We start from the raw sequence: 18,383 nt of genomic DNA on the forward strand, positions 1-18,383 counted from the left end.
ATCAGATCCTGGACCGATATATACCCTCATCTTACAGCCAGTGACAATGTGCTCTAAAGTTTGATGTGGGACCCTGCAGACACACAGAGGGGAGGATACTATCCTCCATTTCTGCCTCAGATCTCTGAGCTCCTGCCTGGCTTGGAGACGACAAGAATCTAACAGCTGGCAGCTCATCAGAGAATTTTTCTGGAATTTCGCCCCCAAGCTTTGAGACTCATCCAGACCATTTTTGAACACAATCTTTCTTTTGCCAGTTTTTTTTTTCCACTACACCAAATTTGGTCCCTTTCTGTCTAGTTTTTGGAGAATGATCTGCTGATGGACAGATAGAGCTCCCGGAGGGTGATTCATTCCAGACAACATTCTCTTGCATTTTTGCAGGATGTCCACAAAGTCAAGAGAGCAGCTGAGACACATATGTACGAAAAGGGAAGGGTTTCATCACCTACCCTAGCTTCATTCTTGACTTTTTATTTTGAGATATTTTTTTTAGAAAGAAAGAATTGGAGAAGAACACTAACAAGTGAAAAAATAGTCGTTGCAGAAATACTCTATCTGTAAATGGGCAAAGGAAATTGTAAAATTAGATGGGAAGAGCTCAGTCTATTGTTGATGGAAGGTTAACCATATATATATGTTTTCTGAGGTTTTCGCGGGTATTTGTATGTAGGTCTTTGGTTATTCGGGTTTTCTCCCGCATAAAATTGTCTTATATATATGTGTGTCTTATATATATTTGTGTCATATATATATATGTGTGTGTGTGTGTGTGTGTGTCATATATATATACATATGTCGAAACATCGCCAAGACACTTCCAATTTTACGCGGGAGAAAACCCGAATAACCAAAGACCTACATAGAAATACCCGTGAAAACCTCAGTATATATATATCTTTCATTATTCTATTCTATTCTATTCTATTCTATTCTATTCTATTCTATTCTATTCTATTCTATCATTCTTAATTCTATCCTATCCTATCCTATCCTATTCATTCTATTTGATTCCTTTGATTCCATTCTTAATTATTCTATTCTATTCTATTCTATTCTATTCTATTCTATTCTATTCTATTCTATTCTATTCTATCATTCTTAATTCTATCCTATCCTATCCTATCCTATTCATTCTATTTGATTCCTTTGATTCCATTCTTAATTATTCTATTCTATTCTATTCTATTCTATTCTATTCTATTCTATTCTAATTCTATTCTATTCTATTCTATTATCATTCTTAATTCTATCCTATCCTATCCTATCCTATCCATTCTATTCGATTCCTTTGATTTGACTCATTATTCTATTCTATTCTATTCTATTCTATTCTATTCTATTCTATTCTATTCTATTCTATTCTATCATTCTTAATTCTATCCTATCCTATCCTATCCACTCTATTCGATTCCTTTGATTTGACTCTTCATTATTCTATTCTATTCTATTCTATTCTATTCTATTCTATTCTATTCTATTCTATTCTATTCTATTCTATTCTATTCTATTCTATTCTATTCTTCTGATTTTATCCTCCATTATTCCATTCTATTCTATTCATTCTGAATTCTACGCTCTTCTGTTCTTAATAAAAACGATGAAAAAAGCAAATTGTTCCTTAAAAATGACGCCGGGGGGCAACTTCTGGGGTTCACATTAGCGTCTCCTCCTGGCTGTCTCGACTTCACCCCCCCCCACCTCACCTCTCACCCCCCAGTTCATGTTCGCTCGGCCAACCAGGATTGCTTGGATGCCTCTCCATCCTTTTTTTCCCCCCTCTCCCTGTTCTTCCTCCGAGCCAGAGGCCAAGTTTGATGCCTGTGCAGCCTTTGGCCGAGTGCTGTGAGCTGCACTCGAGTGATGTAAGTTGATATTTTAATTCTCTTACAAGGAATTGGTGTTTAGAGGAATGACTTAAGTGGATTACTCATCCCCTGTAATATCTTGGCAACCTTCCCGTTTCTATTCCTAGACATGACGCTCGTGGCTTCGATTCTTCCCTCCTCCCTTTCTTTGTATTTGTGGGGTTTTTTTTGGCTGCCTTTTTTAAAAAAAATTTTAAGCCTGAGAAGCTGACGCTGGTGTGTTTTTCACAGCCCAGGACCGTCCCACATCACGCAGGGGTACTGTGGGAGATGTAGGCACGGCCCAGCCACGACTGGGAGGAAGTTAAACCCGGTTTGACCATGATTGGCGGGTTAGAAGTAGGGGGTCGAAGGGAGAGAAACCCTAAAGGCAGCTTTGGATTCAGAGAAGCAATGAAATAAAATAAAATTAAAATGAAATGAAATGAAATGAAATGAAATGAAATGAAATGAAATAAAATAAAATAAAATAAAATAAAATAAAATAAAATAAAATAAAATAAAACAAAACAAAACAAAACAAAACAAAACAAAACAAAACAATAAAATAAATAAATAAAATAAATAAAATAAATAAAATAATAAAATAAATAAATAAATAAATAAATAAATAAATAAATAAAATAATAAATAAGATAAAATAAAATAAAAATAAAATAAAATAATAAAATAAAACAAATAAAATAAAAATAAAATAAAATAATAAAATAAAATAAAATATAAAAAAGGTAAAAAAGGTTCCTCTCGCACATATGTGCTAGTTCCCCTTGTACATATGTACTAGTCGTTCCCAACTCTAGGGGGCGGTGCTCATCTCCGTTTCAAAGCCGAAGAGCCAGCGCTGTCCGAAGACGTCTCCGTGGTCGTGTGGCCGGCATGACTCAACGCCAAAGGCGCATGGAACGCTGTCCCTTCCCACCAAAGGTGGTCCCTATTTTTCTACTTGCATTTTTTTTTTACGTGCTTTCGAACTGCTAGGTTGGCAGAAGCTGGGACAAGGGACGGGAGCTCACCCCGTTACGCGGCACCAGGGATTCGAACCGCTGAACTGCCGACCTTTCGATCGACAAGCTCAGCGTCTTTAGCCACTGAGCCACCACGTTCCTTTCAAATAAAATAATAAATACTGGTAAATAAGATAATAAATAAAATAATTAAATTAAAATAAATAATAAAATAAATAAAATAAATAGAATAAAATATAAAATTAAAATAAAATATAAAATAAAATAAAAAGATAGATAATAAAATAAAATAAACCCTCCTCTTTGTTTGAATAGCTGAAATGCTGCTGGAGTCCCTAATTACTGGTAGTCCTCGCCTTATGGCCACACAACTGAATCCAACATTTCTCTTCTTAAGCGAGACAGTTGTGAAGTGCCCCCGTTTTATTTATTATTTATTTATTATTTATTTACCGCTTAGCACTTACTTATATACTGCTTAACACTTACTTATATACTGCTTAGCACTTATATACTGTTTAACACTTTGTCTTATATACTGCTCAGCACTTACTTATATACTGCTTAACACTTAGACTTATATACTGCTTAGCACTTACTTATATACTGCTTAGCACTTACTTATATACCGCTTAGCACTTAACTTATATACCGCTTAGCACTTACTTATATACTGCTTAACACTTAGACTTATATACTGCTTAGCACTTACTTATATACTGCTTAGTACTTACTTATATACCGCTTAGCACTTACTTATATACTGCTTAACACTTAGACTTATATACTGCTTAACACTTACTTATATACTGCTTAACACTTAGACTTATATACTGCTTAGCACTTACTTATATACTGCTTAGTACTTACTTATATACCGCTTAGCACTTAACTTATATACTGCTTAGCACTTACTTATATACTGCTTAACACTTACTTATATACTGCTTAGCACTTACTTATATACTGCTTAGTACTTACTTATATACCACTTAGCACTTAACTTATATACCACTTAGCAATTACTTATATACTGCTTAGCACTTACTTATATACTGCTTAACACTTAGATTTATATGCTGCTTAGCACTTACTTATATATTGCTTAGTATTTACTTATATACCGCTTAGCACTTAACTTATATACCGCTTAGCACTTACTTATATACTGCTTAACACTTAGACTTATATACTGCTTAGCACTTATATACTGCTTAGTACTTACTTATATACCACTTAGCACTTAACTTATATACCACTTAGCACTTAACTTATATACCACTTAGCAATTACTTATATACCGCTTAGCACTTAACTTATATACTGCTCAGCACTTACTTATATACCGCTTAGCACTTAGTCTTATATACTGCTTAGCACTTACTTATCTACTGCTTAACTTTGTCTTATATACTGCTCAGCACTTATTTATATACTGCTTAACACTTAGTCTTATACACCTCTCATCACTTAGACTTATATACCGCTCAGCACTTAAGACTTATATCACAGTGCTCTACAGCCCCGTTTTTAAGAGATTTGCAGAGTCAGCACATTGCTCTCAACAATCCGGGTCCTCATTTAATTTTTCTTTAAGGTTGGTGTGTGTGTGCATGTGTGTGTGTGTGTGTGTGTGATTTCCTCTCCCTCTTTGCTTGTTTTGCTTCTCAAGCTGCAAACCGCTTTCCCAGAACCACACTTCCCAGAATCCATCAGCGGAGAGGGAGGCGCCAACCTTCCGCCCGAGCGACGTCGCCGTCGCCCAATGGCCGGGGCCCGTCGGCCGGGAGGCGGCCAATCAGATGGCAGAAGCGGGCGCCCGGCCGAGAGAGGGTAGCGGAGCGAGCGAGTCTGCGGCTCAGTAGCCTTGCGGGCTCAGCATCACATGGGAACCGCTGGTCCCGAGCCGGGCAGGATTTGCGCTCCGGGCGATGGGTGAGCAAAAAAAAAAAAAAAAAGCGAGGGACCCACCCAGCTTTGGAAATTGTGGGGGGTGGGGGTGTCTCCCATGGGGGCGCCTTGAGGACTAGAAACTTTGTGAGTTTTGTACGCTTTTAGTTTGGTTAGTTTCGCTTGTCCCGGGGGTGGGTTGGGGGGAGAAGGGAAAGAATCGGGGCGGGGGGGGGAAAAAAAAAACCCCAAAACAAAGTTTTTGACTGGGAGCAGAAAGAAATTTGGCTCTGGATTTCTTTCCCTCCCCCCTCCCTTTCTTCATTGTTGCAAGTTGGGTAAAAGTTTGGTCCGAAGTTTTTTTTTGTTTTTTTTTTGGGTGGGTGGGGGAGGAAAGAGAGGGAGGGGGCTGTTGGGTTGGGTTGGGTTGTTTTTTTGTCACCTTGTTGCAAAGTTCCTGATGGTGGGAGAACATGAAAAAGAAAAGAAAGAAAAGAAAAAAGGAGAGAAAAAAAAAAAGGAGAAAATGTCCGGATTTGTTAAAAGTTGCGGCATGCACCCCCCCCCTTTCCCCCCCCTCCCCCAGCTATTTATCACTCTTAGTAAGTCATCTTCTGACGCGAACAGCTGGATGAGTCAAGGGCCCTTTGCGAGGCTTGTCAAACATGCAATAACAACACCAGCTTTCTATGGAAATCAGCCGCCGACTCTCTTTTGACCTGCTGGGGGGGGGGGGAGAAAAAAAAACACAAAACACACAAAAATCCTCCGGATTTTGGGTCGATCTGATTTTTTTTTTCCACCCCCCCCCTTCCTCCTCCTCCTCCTCCTCGCTTCCCTGAAGAGCGAGAGACGGGAGCGTGCGTGTGAGTGTGTGTGAGTGTGTATATTTTGGAGTTTATTTTTAGAAGGAGGTGTATTTTCAGTTGTGTTCTCGAGAAAATCGCGTGGCGAAGAAGGGTGGAAGAAGCTGTGAAAGAAAATTGGAATCTTTCTCCTCTCCTCTCCTTCCTTCCTTCCTTCCTTCCTTCCTCTGACCCCTAATCCACTTTCTCTCTCTCTCTCTCTCTGCAACTGATTGAGCTATAATTACGGGCAAGAACGAGCTGCTACTAAGTTGTAAAACACACCAAGTTTTTCATTTCCGAGCAGGTGGAAAAACAAACAAACAAAGAGGCCTTTTCCTTTCCTTTCCTTTCCTTTCCTTTCCTTTCCTTTCCTTTCCTTTCCTTTCCTTTCCTTTCCTTTCCTTTCCTTCCTTCCTTCTTTTCTTTCCTTTTCTCTTTTCCTTTCCTTTTCCTTTTTCCTTTCCTTTTTCCTTTCCTTTTTCCTTTCTCTTCTCCTCTCCTCTTTCCTTTTCTTTTTTCTCTTTTCCTTTCCTTTCCTCTTTCCTTTCCTCGTCTCTTTTTCTTTTTCCTTTTCCTTTCCTTAGTTTCCTTTCCTTTTTCCTTTCCTTTCTTTTCCTTTTTCCTTTTTCCTTTTCTTTTTCCTTTCTCCTCTCCTCTCCTTTCCTCTCCTCTCCTCTTTTCTTTTTTCTCTTTTCCTTTCCTTTTCCTTTCCTTATTTTCCTTTCCCCTTTCCTTTCCTTTCCTTTCCTTTCCTTTCCTTTCCTTTCCTTTCCTTTCCTTTCCTCTTCTCTTCTCTTCTCTTCTCTTCTCTTCTCTTCTCTTCTCTTCTCTTCTCCTCTCCTCTCCTCTCCTCTCCTCTCCTCTCCTCTCCTCTCCTCTCCTCTTTTTCTTTTTCTTTTTCCTTTCCTTTTTCCTTTCTCTTCTCTTCTCCTTTCTTTTCTTTTCTCTTTTCTCCCCCCCGCCCCCAGGCGCGCTGAAGGATGGTGCGTTGTGTGTGTTTTGCGAAGCGGCCAACTTGCTCGAAAACTCTCTCTGCCTTGACGATTACAACACAACAAACCCTCCTCCTCCTCCTCCTCCTCCCCCCCTCCTCCTTCCCACACTTGGTATTCGGAACATCGTGTATGTCAACTTCATTCACGTGATGCGAGCCTTTTTTTCGCCCCGTGCCAGCTCGGTAGCCTGAAAAGGGAGGGCAGCTCTGACTTTTTTTTCCTTCTTCTTCTTCTTCTTCTTCGGGCTTTTGCTGCTGCACGAAAAAAGAAAAAAACAGCCCCATTTTTTTGGTTTGCGAGGTTTTCCTGGTAATTGCAGACGGCTTTTTTTTCTTCTTTTTTCTTTCTTATCTTCCTCTTCATCGCCGACTTGGCCAGTTAGTCAATTTCATTTCAAAGCCACATCGCTGCTATTTTGTTGCAAACCCGGCTTCCTGTTGCGGCTTCTGTTTTCATCGCTCGCCTGTTCTCAGCTAATTGGTGGTGTGCGATGTGCATTGACACACAACGCACAACACACAAAAGACTCACTCCCAATCAACAGGTTCCCAGCAGGGTCGTCTCTGTGTGTGAGTGTGTGTGAATCCAGGTAGCCCGCTTTGCAAAGGAAGAGTTAAAAGAGAGAGAGAGAGAGAGAGAGAGAGAGAGAGAGAGAAGGGGAGAGGGAGGGAGAGAGGGGGGAGAGACAGAGAAAAGGAGAGAGAGAAAAAGAGAGAGAGAGAAGGAAGGAAGAGGTGAGAGGGAGAAGGAGAGAGAGAGAGAGAGAGAGAGAAGGAAGGAAGAGGTGAGAGGGAGAAGGAGAGAGAGAGAGAGAGAGAAGGAGGGGGAGAGGGAGGGAGAGGGGGGAGAGACAGAGAAAAGGAGAGAGAGAGAAGGAGAGAGAGAGAAGGAAGGAAGGAAGAGGTGAGAAGGAGAAGGAGAGAGAGAGAGAGAAGGAGGGGGAGAGGGAGGGAGAGGGGGGAGAGAGAAAAGGAGAGAGAGAAAAGGAGAGAGAGAGAAGGAAGGAAGGAAGAGGTAAGAGGGAGAAGGAGAGAGAGAGAAGGAGAGAGAGAGGGAAGGAAGGAAGGAAGGAAAGAAAGAAGGAAGAAGTGAGGGAGAAGGAGAGACAGAGAAGGAGAGACAGAGAAAGAAAGAAAGAAAAAGAAGGAAGGAAGGAAGGAAGGAAGAAAAGAAGAGAGGGGCTGGGAGGGAGGGAGGGAGAGAAGGAGAGAGAGAGAAAGAAAGAGAGAGAGAGAAAGAAGAAGGAGGGGGAGAGGAAGGGAGAGAGGGGGGAGAGACAGAGAAAAGGAGAGAGCGAGAGAAGGAAGGAAGGAAGAGGTGAGAGGGAGAAGGAGAGACAGAGAGAAGGAGAGAGAAAACTTTTTTGAATGAAACTCGTGTGATGAGTTCCTTTTTGGTGCTGTCACTTCCTGAAAGTAAAGCTGGGGCTGCATTCTTTGGAAAATGCAAATGACTTCGCTTCCTCTTCCGACCAGAATATGTTTTGCAGATTGATTGTCCTTATTAAATACATTTTTTTTAAAAAAAAAACACCCCTCCTTCCCCCTTTCCCCTCTTTCTGCCCCCAGCCGCTTCCCCCCCACCCCCAGAAACTTTTTTTAAACAAAATCCCATCCACCCTGAAAAGTTCATTTCATGCACTTTTGTGGCATGTTCTGTCTCCTCTCCTTGCTTTGCTCCGGGGATACAACTTGGAGGAGAGACAGAGGGGAGAGAGGAATGGTGGGGGGGGGGGCGGTGAGTGGGTCGCTGTGAAACACAATCCCTACTGTCATTTCTGGCAAAGACAGAATAGCAAACTGCCTGCCAGGGAATTCTCAAATGCCAGAAGGGGCCTTTTGGTGTTCCAGTTTCACATGGAAGCTGGAGCCCGCAGAGGTAATTGAATAAAATTACCACGGTTCGTACTTCATTCGCCAGACAGTCTACTGGCTGGATTTGTACAGCAGAATTCACCCCACCTGCCCCACCCCCGCTCGAGAAGCGGGTTGGACTAGAAGACCTCCAAAGTCCCTTCCAGCTCTGTTGGATTCTGTAAAAAAAATAAATAAATGTAAGTGCAGTTTATTTATTTTATTTTATTTTATTTTATTTTATTTTATTTTATTTTATTTTATTATTTTATAATTTATTTATTTATTTATTTATTTATTTATTTATTTATTTATTTATTTATTTATTTATTTATTTATTTATTTATTGGTTCGATTTATATGCCGCCCTTCTCCGGAGACTCAGGGTGGCTTACAATGCTTTTAAGCAATAGCCTTCATACTTTTGTATATACCTGCTTCGTAGGGCTTTTGGGCCCCCCCCAAGTGGTGTTCTTTTGTATATTTATACAAAGTCAGCTTATTGCCCCCACAATCCGGGTCCTCAATTTACCTACCTCGCAAGGATGGAAGGCTGAGTCAACCTTGAGCCTGGCGAGATTCGAACTCGCAGTAATTGCAGGCAGCTGGTGCTACTTAACAGCACTTTAGTCTGCTGCGCCACCAAGGCTCTTGCTCACCAAGGTTTATGAAATGAGCCCCCCCTTTTTCTGGGTTTATGCAAAAGAGGGCTAGATTTTTTAAACCCAGTCTGTAGGTGTGTGTGTATGTGGGGGGGGGTTGTGTGCAGGATTTTGGCGTCCTTGGTTTTGGAGTCGTGGGGGGGGCTTCGTGGGGGGGGGAGAGCCCGTTCTCCAAAATGGGAACACCTCAAACCTGACGGGTTAAAATTAAACCGAGCTAATGAAACTGAAGCTATACTGACGATTCTTTGTGGTTTAGTTCATTTCCCCCCCCCATTTCCTTTTGCTTATTAGTTAAACGTTACAAGTTGGTAACGGGTTTTCAAAGAACTCGATGCAAGGCCAAAAATCGTCACGTGTCGAGTGTTACGTTTTCCAAAGTGGCTGCGACCCAGAAACACTTAACTCTTGGTGGCTAACCACCAGTTCACACAATACTCTCCACATGGACAGTTAGCAATCTCGTGGTTTTGTCTGTGTAACATGCAAAGGATTCATTTTTTATTTTATTTTTTTTGGCGATTTATCCTTGGAAGATCTTACACTTTGCAGATTATTTATTTATTTATTTGTTTGTTTTGTTTGTTTGTTTGTTTGTTTGTTTGTTTATTTATTTATTTATTTATTTATTTATTTATTTATTTATTTATTGGTTCGGTTTATATGCCGCCCTTCTCCGGAGACTCAGGGCGGCTTACAATGCGTTAAGCAATAGCCTTCATACTTTTGTATATACCTGCTTAGTAGGGCTTTTGGGCCCCCCCTAAGAGGTGTTCTTTTTTTATACAAAGTCAGTTTATTGCCCCCACAATCCGGGTCCTCAATTTACCTACCTTGGAAGGATGGAAGGCTGAGTCAACCTTGAGCTTGGTAAGATTTGAACTCGCAGTAATTGCAGGCAGCTGGCAGCTAGGTGCTACTTAACAGCGCTTTAGTCCGCTGCGCCACCAAGGCTCTTCCAGATTATGCAAGGGACGTGGTGGCTCAGGGGCTAAGACGCCGAGCTTGTCGATCGAAAGGTCGGCAGTTCAGCGGTTCGAATCCCTAGTGCCGCGTAACGGGGTGAGCTCCCGTGACTTGTCCCAGCTTCTGCCAACCTAGCAGTTCGAAAGCAGGTAAAAAATGCAAGCAGAAAAATAGGGACCACCTTTGGTGGGAAGGGAACAGCATTCCGTGCGCCTTTGGCTTTGAGTCATGCCGGCCACACGACCACGGAGACGTCTTCGGACAGCGCTGGTTTTGAAACGGAAATAAGCACCGCCCCCTAGAGTCAGGAACGACTAGCACAGATGTGCGAGGGGAACTTTTACCTTTAAGGTGGATTATATTGGGTTGACCCTAAAATAATGGATTGATCTAGTCATCAAGTTTTGTATGTGGACTGTGCGTGTGTGTTCCTTATGTCTACTTGTTCAGGGTTTTTAACCCAAATATTTCTCCCGGAGACTGCGTTTTGGCTGTCCCTTTGAACTTTCCAAAGTTGGTGGGAACTTAGAGGAAACTTTGTAAAGAGCTGTGATTTTGGTTGCTTGACTAATTTCCTCGAAGCGGGATGGGTGTAAAGGCCATTTAGTCTCTTATCTCTTAACCTTGGAAGATTATATTCAGTTACAACTCTGTCTTGAGAGAGCCCTTGGCACACCTGAGCATTACTGCACAGGAAGTTCTCAACTGATGACCGCACTGCGCCCCTAAATTTTCATGGCTAAGCAGGACAGGGGTTGAGTGAATTCCTCCCCCCCCCGTTTTACGACCTTTCTCGCCACTGTTGTAAAGTGTATCACTGCATTGTAAGTTAGCAACAAGGTGGTTAAGATGAATCTGGGTTTCCCCGTCGACTTTGCTTGTCCGGGGGTCGCAAAAAGGGGTCATGGGCCGAGGTGGCGCAGTGGTTAGAGTGCAGTACTGCAGCTACTTCAGCTGACTGCTAGATTTCAGCAGATCAGCGGATCAAATCTCACCAGGCTCAAGGTTGACTCAGCCTTCCATCCTTCCGAGGTGGGTAAAATGAGGACCCAGATTGTTAGGGGGCAATACGCTATTTAGTATACTGTCTTTGGTGTAAGTCGCCCAGAGTCCTCGGAGAGTGGGCGGCATGGAAATATGAATAATTATTAAATAAATAAATAAATAAATGGGATCCCGGGATCACGGCAACCCGTCATAAATACTTGTCCGTTGCCAAGCCCCCCCAAATTTGATCGTGTGGCCACGGGAATGTTGCAACGGTCATATGAAAAACCCCCCACAGATTATGTCATTCTTTTTCAGCGTTGTTGTAAACTTCGAACGGTCACTAAACAAATGCCACTCGAGGGCTACCTGTAGCCTTTTTTTTTTGGAAAAGGCAACATTCTCTTGAAACCAAGTTTTCTTCTCGTAACCACGTTCTCCCATCTCTCTCTCTCTCGTTTCCTGTGGGAAAATGGCACATGGGATATCTTTTCTTGCTGTGGTCTTATCTTGCTGTGGTGGAGCTGGCATCCCTTAAGAGGAGATCTATGGGCAGCTGAGACTATTATTATTATTATTATTATTATTATTATTATTATTATTATTATTATTATTATTATTATTATTATTATTATTATTATTATTATTTATTGAATTTGTATACCGCCCTACTCCCGAAGGACTCAGTGCAGTGAACAGCCAAAAGATAAAATACATATAATACAAATGTTAAAAAAACCATTAAAATTAGAGAGCCTGGTGGCGCAGCAGACTAATAGCCTGTTATTAACATTCAGCTGCCTGCAATTACTGCAGGTTCGAATCTCTCCAGGCTCAAGGTTGACTCAGCCTTCCATCCTTTCTAAGGTAGGTAAATTGAGGACCCAGTTTGTGGGGGCAATAAGCTGACTTTGTATAAATATACAAAAGGATGAAGGCTATTGCTTAACACATTGTAAGCCGCCCTGAGTCTCTGTAGAAAGGCGGCATATAAATCAATTTTTTTTAAAAAAAATACAGTTAAATAATTTGGCCCAGAAAATTGCCCAGACCATGACAATAACACGAGAGATTTCATAGACATTCGTGGCTCAGCCGTAGGATCTGTCCCACGGCTCTCAAATGGGATGAGGTCAGTGGCTGGAGAGGTTGAGGCAGCAGGTTCTGACAGGTTCTAGAGAACCGGTAGCGGAAATTTTTGAGCAGTTTGGAGAACCGGTAGCGGAAATTTTGAGTAGTCCGGAGAACTGGCAAAATACCACCTCTGGCTGGCCCCAGAGTAGGGTGGGAATGGAGATTTTGCAGTATCCTTCCCCTGCCACGCCCACCAAGCCACACCCACAAAACCGGTAGTAAAAAAAATTGGATTTCACCACTGGGTTGAGGAGTCCTAGAATCCTAGAGCTGGAAGAGACTTTGGAAGTCTTCTAGTCCAACTCCCTGCCCAATCTTATCCAAGGCTTATCCAACCTTATCTCCAGAAATGGAGCCCACTCACAATTCCAAGCTTGTCCTATCGATTAATTGTTCTCCCTGTTAGGAAATGTTCTAGGTTGGATCTCCCTGTGGTGAGCTTTCCACCCGTCTCTTGTCCTGCTCTCAACTCATCCTGGAAAATCCCTCCCGAGACCAGCTCGGCTGACGGGATCCTCTCGTTTTCCAAACCACGCAGAAACCCAAAATTGTGATCCCAGATTTCCTTGGGATGCGCACGCTCCTCCCCTCTCTCCGGTGTCTCTCCTCGCTTTTCCAGACGCGAAACCGGGATTAGCGTCCCTAATTTTCCCGCCTCCATCTCGGTTTGTCTTATCGGAAGCCAGTCGGCCCTGTTAAAAAGGATGAGGCAGGGAAATTGATATTCTCGAGAAGGGCTTGGCCTCTTCTTCTTCTTCTTCCTCCTTCTCCTCCTCTTCCTCCTTCCTCCGCTTTTGAGAAGCATGACTTCACTGGCGTTATGCCACATCTGATTTGGGTGATTCAGCCCCAGGTTTTGAAACTGATCTGTGGTACGGTATTTCTCTTTAAGTGTGTGTGTGTCTGTGTGTTTTTGTTTGTTTAACTTACTGGCACTGACAATTTTATTTCCCCATTTCAATTCCCCGATAGTTTTTTTTTAAAAAAAATTCTCCTTTTTTTTTTTTTTTTTCCTTTTCAGACTGGTTTTGAAAGTTCTTTTTCTGTTTTGTTTTTTAAAGATACAGTTCTGACGTTGCCGAATTGTCAGATCTCAGGCCTGCCTCGGAGGGTCGGATGACAAATGAATCCGGGGAATGAATTGAGAAGCTCATAAAAACTAGGGAACGGTTGACTTTCTTGCTTAAGTCATCCCCGGAATTTTGCTTTTCAAAAATAGGCCGCCTCTCAATATCAAAAAAAATTCCCTTTGGTCTAATCCAGAGCTCTCCAAATTTGGCAACTTTTAAGACTTGTGGACTTCAATTCCCAGAATTCCTCAGCCGAGGAATTCTGGGAGTTGAAGTCCACAAGTCTTAAATTGAATCAATTTTAATAGGCTTTAAATTTTAATAGGCTGTACACCACCCTGACTCCTTCGAGAGAAGGGCGGTATAGAAATAAAACTACTACTACTACTACTACTACTACTACTACTATTATTATTATTATTATTATTATTATTATTATTATTATTATTATATTATTATTATTATTATTATTATTATTATTATTATTATTATTATTATTATTTTATTTTATTTATTTATTTATTTATTTATTTATTTATTTATTTATTTATTTATTTAAATTTCTATACCGCCCTTCTCCCGAAGGACTCAGGGCGGTGAACAGCCAGAAGATAAAACACAGAAATACAAAAATTTAAAATAAATTAAAATGAATTAAATAATTTAGGCTGAATTTTAAAATACCCCATAATTAAACAGATTAAAATTTATGTTTAAAATTTAAATTTAAAAAAGGAGAAGATTTAGGCCAGTCCAGCTTGATGAAATAAAAACGTTTTAAGCGTGCGATGGAAGGTGCGAAGATCCGGGATCCTCCGTATCTCCGGGGGGAGCTCGTTCCAGATCATTAATAATAATAATAATAATAAGTTTGGAGACCCCTGCTAGAAAAACCCCTCTGGACTGCTGTTTCTTGCGGGCACTGAGTTCCACAAGTCGAGGAAACATTGCGATTTTCTAAATACAGGCCGTCCTCCACTTACAACAGTTCCACTTAGTGACCGTTCAAAGTTACAACGGTACCAACAAAAGTGAGAGTTATGACCATTGGCGGCATCCTTCTGGTCACATGATCAAAATCCACACGCTCAGCCATTGGTTCATATTTACGGCCATTGCAATATCCTGATCCGTTTTTGCAAACTTTGGACAAGCTAAAAATCCACAGGAGAAGCTAGATTCACTTAACAACCGGGTTAGTAACTTAACAAACTGCAACGACTAACAACCGTGGCGAGAAAGGTTGTAAAATAGGGGCGAAACTCGCTTAACAAATGTCTCACTTAGCAACCTAAATTTTGGGCTCGGTTGTGGTCGTAAGAACTTCCGGTACAAATCTACACATTGGGTGACAGTTGAATTAGAATCTTCTCTCTCCGAGTTTTAGTTGTGTCACTCTAAAGAGGGATTGAGAGTGACGTCAAGGGCACCCGCCCCCCCTCCCCTTTTACACAGGCGGTCCTCGACTTACGACCTTTCTTGCCGCAGCTGTTAAGTTGTCGGTAACACGGTTGTTAAGCAAATCTGGCTTCCGCATTGACTTTGCTTGCCGGAAGGTCGCAAAAAGAAATCACGTGACCTTGGGACGTGATTATGAGCGGTCATAAGTATGAACCTGTTCGGGCCAAGCGTCCGAATTTTGATCCCAGGATTATGGGAATGCTGCAATGGGAAGAGCGGTCGTAGGTCACTTTTTTTCCAAGTGCCGTCGTAACTTTGAATGGACACTAAATGAACTGTGCTTTCCTCGTTGCTTTCATCTCCCCCAAACCAGGATCGAAATTGGACTGAGAGTAGCACATTTTCACCCCCTCCCCAGGGTTGTACAATTAGGAGAAGGCACACGTCCTACTCTCCGTGCCTCACACTATCACAACTGTGTGTAGAAAAACGGTTGCTTTTGTTGAAGTCAACAAGGAAAGAGAGAAAGGGGGGGGGGAAATATATCCCCAAAACTGCCACAGAGTCTCCAAGCAGCTGTTTTACAAGAGGAGGGGATTAAAAGCAAGAAAGACAATCCTTTACAAAAAACAGGTGTCTCCACTCCTGACAAGGATGAAATATGGCAAATGTCTGTCTGCACAGGACTCTTTATTTCAAATTATAGAGAAGGGAGGGATGGAGGCAGGCAGGGAGGAAGGAAGGAAGGTAGGAAGGAAAAGAAAGAAAAAAGAGTGAGAGAGAGAGAGAAAGGAAGGAAAAGAAAGAAAAAAGAAAGAAGAGAGAGAGAGAGAGAAAAGGAAGGAAGATAAGAAAGAAAAAGGGAGTGTGAGTGAGAGAGAAATAAAGGAAGGAAAAGAAAGAAAAAAGAAGAGTGAGAGAGAGAAAGGAAGGAAGGAAGGAAAGAAGGAAAAGAAAACAAGAAAAAGAGTGTGAGAGAAAGGAAGGAAGGAAAGAAGGAAAAGAAAGAAAAGTGAATGAGAGAGAGAGAGGAAGGAAGGAAAAGGAAAAGAAAGAAAAAAGAAAAAGAGAGAGAAAGAAGAAAGAAAGAAGAAGGAAAGTAAGAAGGAAAAGAAAGAAAAAAGAAAGAAGTGAGTGAGAGAGAGAGAGAAAAGGAAGAAAGATAAGAAAGAAAAAGTGAGTGTGAGTGAGAGAGAAATAAAGGAAGGAAAAGAAAGAAAAAAGAAAAAGTGAGTGTGAGAGAGAGAGAGAAAGGAAGGAAGGAAGGAAAGAAGGAAATGAAAAAAGAAAAAGAGTGTGAGAGAGAGAAAGGAAGGAAGGAAAGAAGGAAAAGAAAGAAAAGTGAATGAGAGAGAGAGAGGAAGGAAGGAAAAGGAAAAGAAAGAAAAAAGAAAAAGAGAGAGAGAGAAAGAAAGGAAGGTAAGAAGGAAAAGAAAGAAAAAAGAAAGTGTGTGAGAGAGAGAGAAAGGAAGGAAGGAAGGAAAAGAAAGAAAAAAGAGTGAGAGAGAAAGAAAGGAAGGAAGGAAAGAAGGAAAAGAAAGAGAAAAGAAAAAGTGACTGAGAGAGAGAGAGAAAGGGAGGTAGATAGGTAGGTAGGTAGGTTCCTAAGAGTCAATCAAAGCTTTCCCAGTGGGGGCAGAGAGTGAGAGAGAGAGAGAGAGAGAGAGAGAGAAAGGAAGGAAAAGAAAGAAAAAAGAAAGTGTGAGTGAGAGAGAGAGAGAACGGAAGGAAGGAAGGAAGGAAGGTTCCTAAGAGTCAATCAAAGCTTTCCCAGCGGGGCGGGGAGCTTTCCAGGTGCCACATTTCCCATCATCCCCAGACCTCAAGGCAAGACCCATCCTTTCCCCCCTCGGCGAGGGGTCAAGCTGGCAGCCGACTTGGCTGGGGATGATAGGGAGTGTAGTTCCGGCAGCCACCAAATAGAAGAAGTCTTTATGCCTCTATGCCGCCTTTCTAGGTCTCTTCCACTGTCCCCTTTTCCTCCTCTCTTCCTCCCTTGGGGGAGGGGGGGGTCTCTGGGGAAGGGGAGAGGACCTGCAGTCCTTCTCTTGCCGGAAGCCTCCTGAAAGGGGCTGAGGTGGTTCCAGCCTAACCCCCCCCCCACCCCCCCTTCTCTCTCCTCCCTGGGTGTCTTTTGTTTCCCTGAACAGCTTGTCATCATGTCCAGTAATCCTCTCAAAACCTCTTCCTTTAGTTGCTCTAAACCATGATCTCATCCTTCTCATTCAACTGGAAAGGTCTCCCTCTCTCTCTCTTTCTTTCTTTCTCTCTCCTTCTCTCCCTCCCTCCCGTCCCCTTTCCTTCCTTCCTTCTTTCCTTCCTTCCTTCCTTCCTTCCTTCCTCTCTCTCTCTCTATGTCTCTCTCCCTCCCTCTCTTCTCTTTCTCTTTCTTTCTTTCTCTCTCTCCTTCTCTCCCTCCCAGCCCCTCTCTTCTTTTCTTTCTTTCTTCCTTCTTTTTGTTTCTTTCTCTCTCTCTCTCTCTCCTTTTCTCTCTCTTTCTTCCTCTCACCCCTTCCTTCCTTCTTTCTCTCTCTCTCTCCTTTTCTCTCTCTCCTTTTCTCTGTCTCCCCTCCTTCTCTCTCTTTCTTTCTTTCTCTCTCCTTCTCTCCTTCCCTCCCTCCCAGCCCCTCTCTTCTTTTCTTCCTTCCTTCCTTCTCTTTCTTTCTTTTTCTTTCTTTCTTTCTTTCTTTCTCTGTCTCTCCTTCTCTCTCTCCTTCTCCTTCTCACCCCTTCCTTCCTTCCTTCCCTCCCTCCCTTCCTCCCTCCCTTTCCTCTCTCTCTCTGTCTGTCTCTCCCTCCTTCTCCTTTCTTTCTTTCTTTCTTTCTTTCTTTCTTTCTTTCTTTCTTTCTTTCTTTCTTTCTTTCTCTCTTTCTTTCTCTCTCCCTCCAAGCCTCTCTCTCTTCTTTTCTTCCTTCCTTCCTTCTCTTTCTTTCTTTCTTTCTTTCTTTCTTTCTTTCTTTCTCTCTCTCCTCTTTCTCTCCTTCTCCCTCTCACCCCTTCCTTCCTTCCTTCCTTCCTTCCTTCTCTCTCTCCTTTTCTCTCTCCTTCCCTCTCTCTCTCTCTCCAACTCCCCTCCCGCCTTCCCTTTGTACAGTACGGGAGTGTTTTGGATACGCTCCCTGAGCCTTCAGGGGGGAGAGAGAGTGACATGCAAACGCTTTTAGCAAACATGAGCTGGAAGTGGATGTGGGGGCAGAAATAGCCAGAAACAATTTTGCGCTCGGCTTCCTGTTTGTGGAGAGAGTGCCAGGGAACCAAATGCCCAGGATTCGAACGGAATCATTTTGCCCTCTGCTCTTCATGGAGCGGTTGGAACCGGGGTGGGTGGGGGGGGGCTCTTTGTCAGGCCTCGGGGGACTTCATTAAGGAGCCGCAGGTCAGCCCTTGGTGACTAAGCTTCATTTTCTTCGAGGAATGTGAATATTTTGAGAAGCAGCAGACACGCCGAGTTAAACAAGTGCCAGTCGGCCCATTGCTGCGCCAGTCCGGTTGCTCATGGGCAAAGGGTGTTGCTGTTGTTGCTGTTGTTGTTGCTATTCTCCTCCTCCTCCTTCTCCCTCCTTTTCCTCCTCCTTCTTCCTCCTCCTTTTCCTCTTCTCCTTCTCCTTCTTCTTCTCCTCCTCCTCTTCCTCCTCTTCCTCCTCCCTCCTTCTCCTCCTTCCTCCTTTTTCTCCTCCTCCTCCTCCTCCTTCTCCTCCTCCTCCTTCCTCCTTCTCCTCCTCCTTCTCCTCCTTCTCCTCTTC

General features: G+C 42.5%; 1 protein-coding gene across 1 annotated transcript in view; it reads left to right on the forward strand.

Moving 5' to 3' along the window:
* The first annotated feature begins 4,593 nt into the window (after positions 1 to 4,593).
* The window catches only part of ARID5A (AT-rich interaction domain 5A), a 45,408-nt gene continuing 31,618 nt past the window's right edge, over positions 4,594 to 18,383 (forward strand). Inside the window, exon 1 of the mRNA XM_060683299.2 lies at positions 4,594 to 4,768. Within this exon, the coding sequence (XP_060539282.2) occupies positions 4,765 to 4,768 (4 nt within the window). The 5' untranslated portion in view covers positions 4,594 to 4,764. The remainder of the gene's footprint in view (positions 4,769 to 18,383) is intronic.

This window comes from Pantherophis guttatus, chromosome 9 (genome assembly GCF_059756535.1).
Source record: "Pantherophis guttatus breed Tessera chromosome 9, ASM5975653v1, whole genome shotgun sequence".
Classification (NCBI taxonomy): Eukaryota; Metazoa; Chordata; class Lepidosauria; order Squamata; family Colubridae; genus Pantherophis; species Pantherophis guttatus.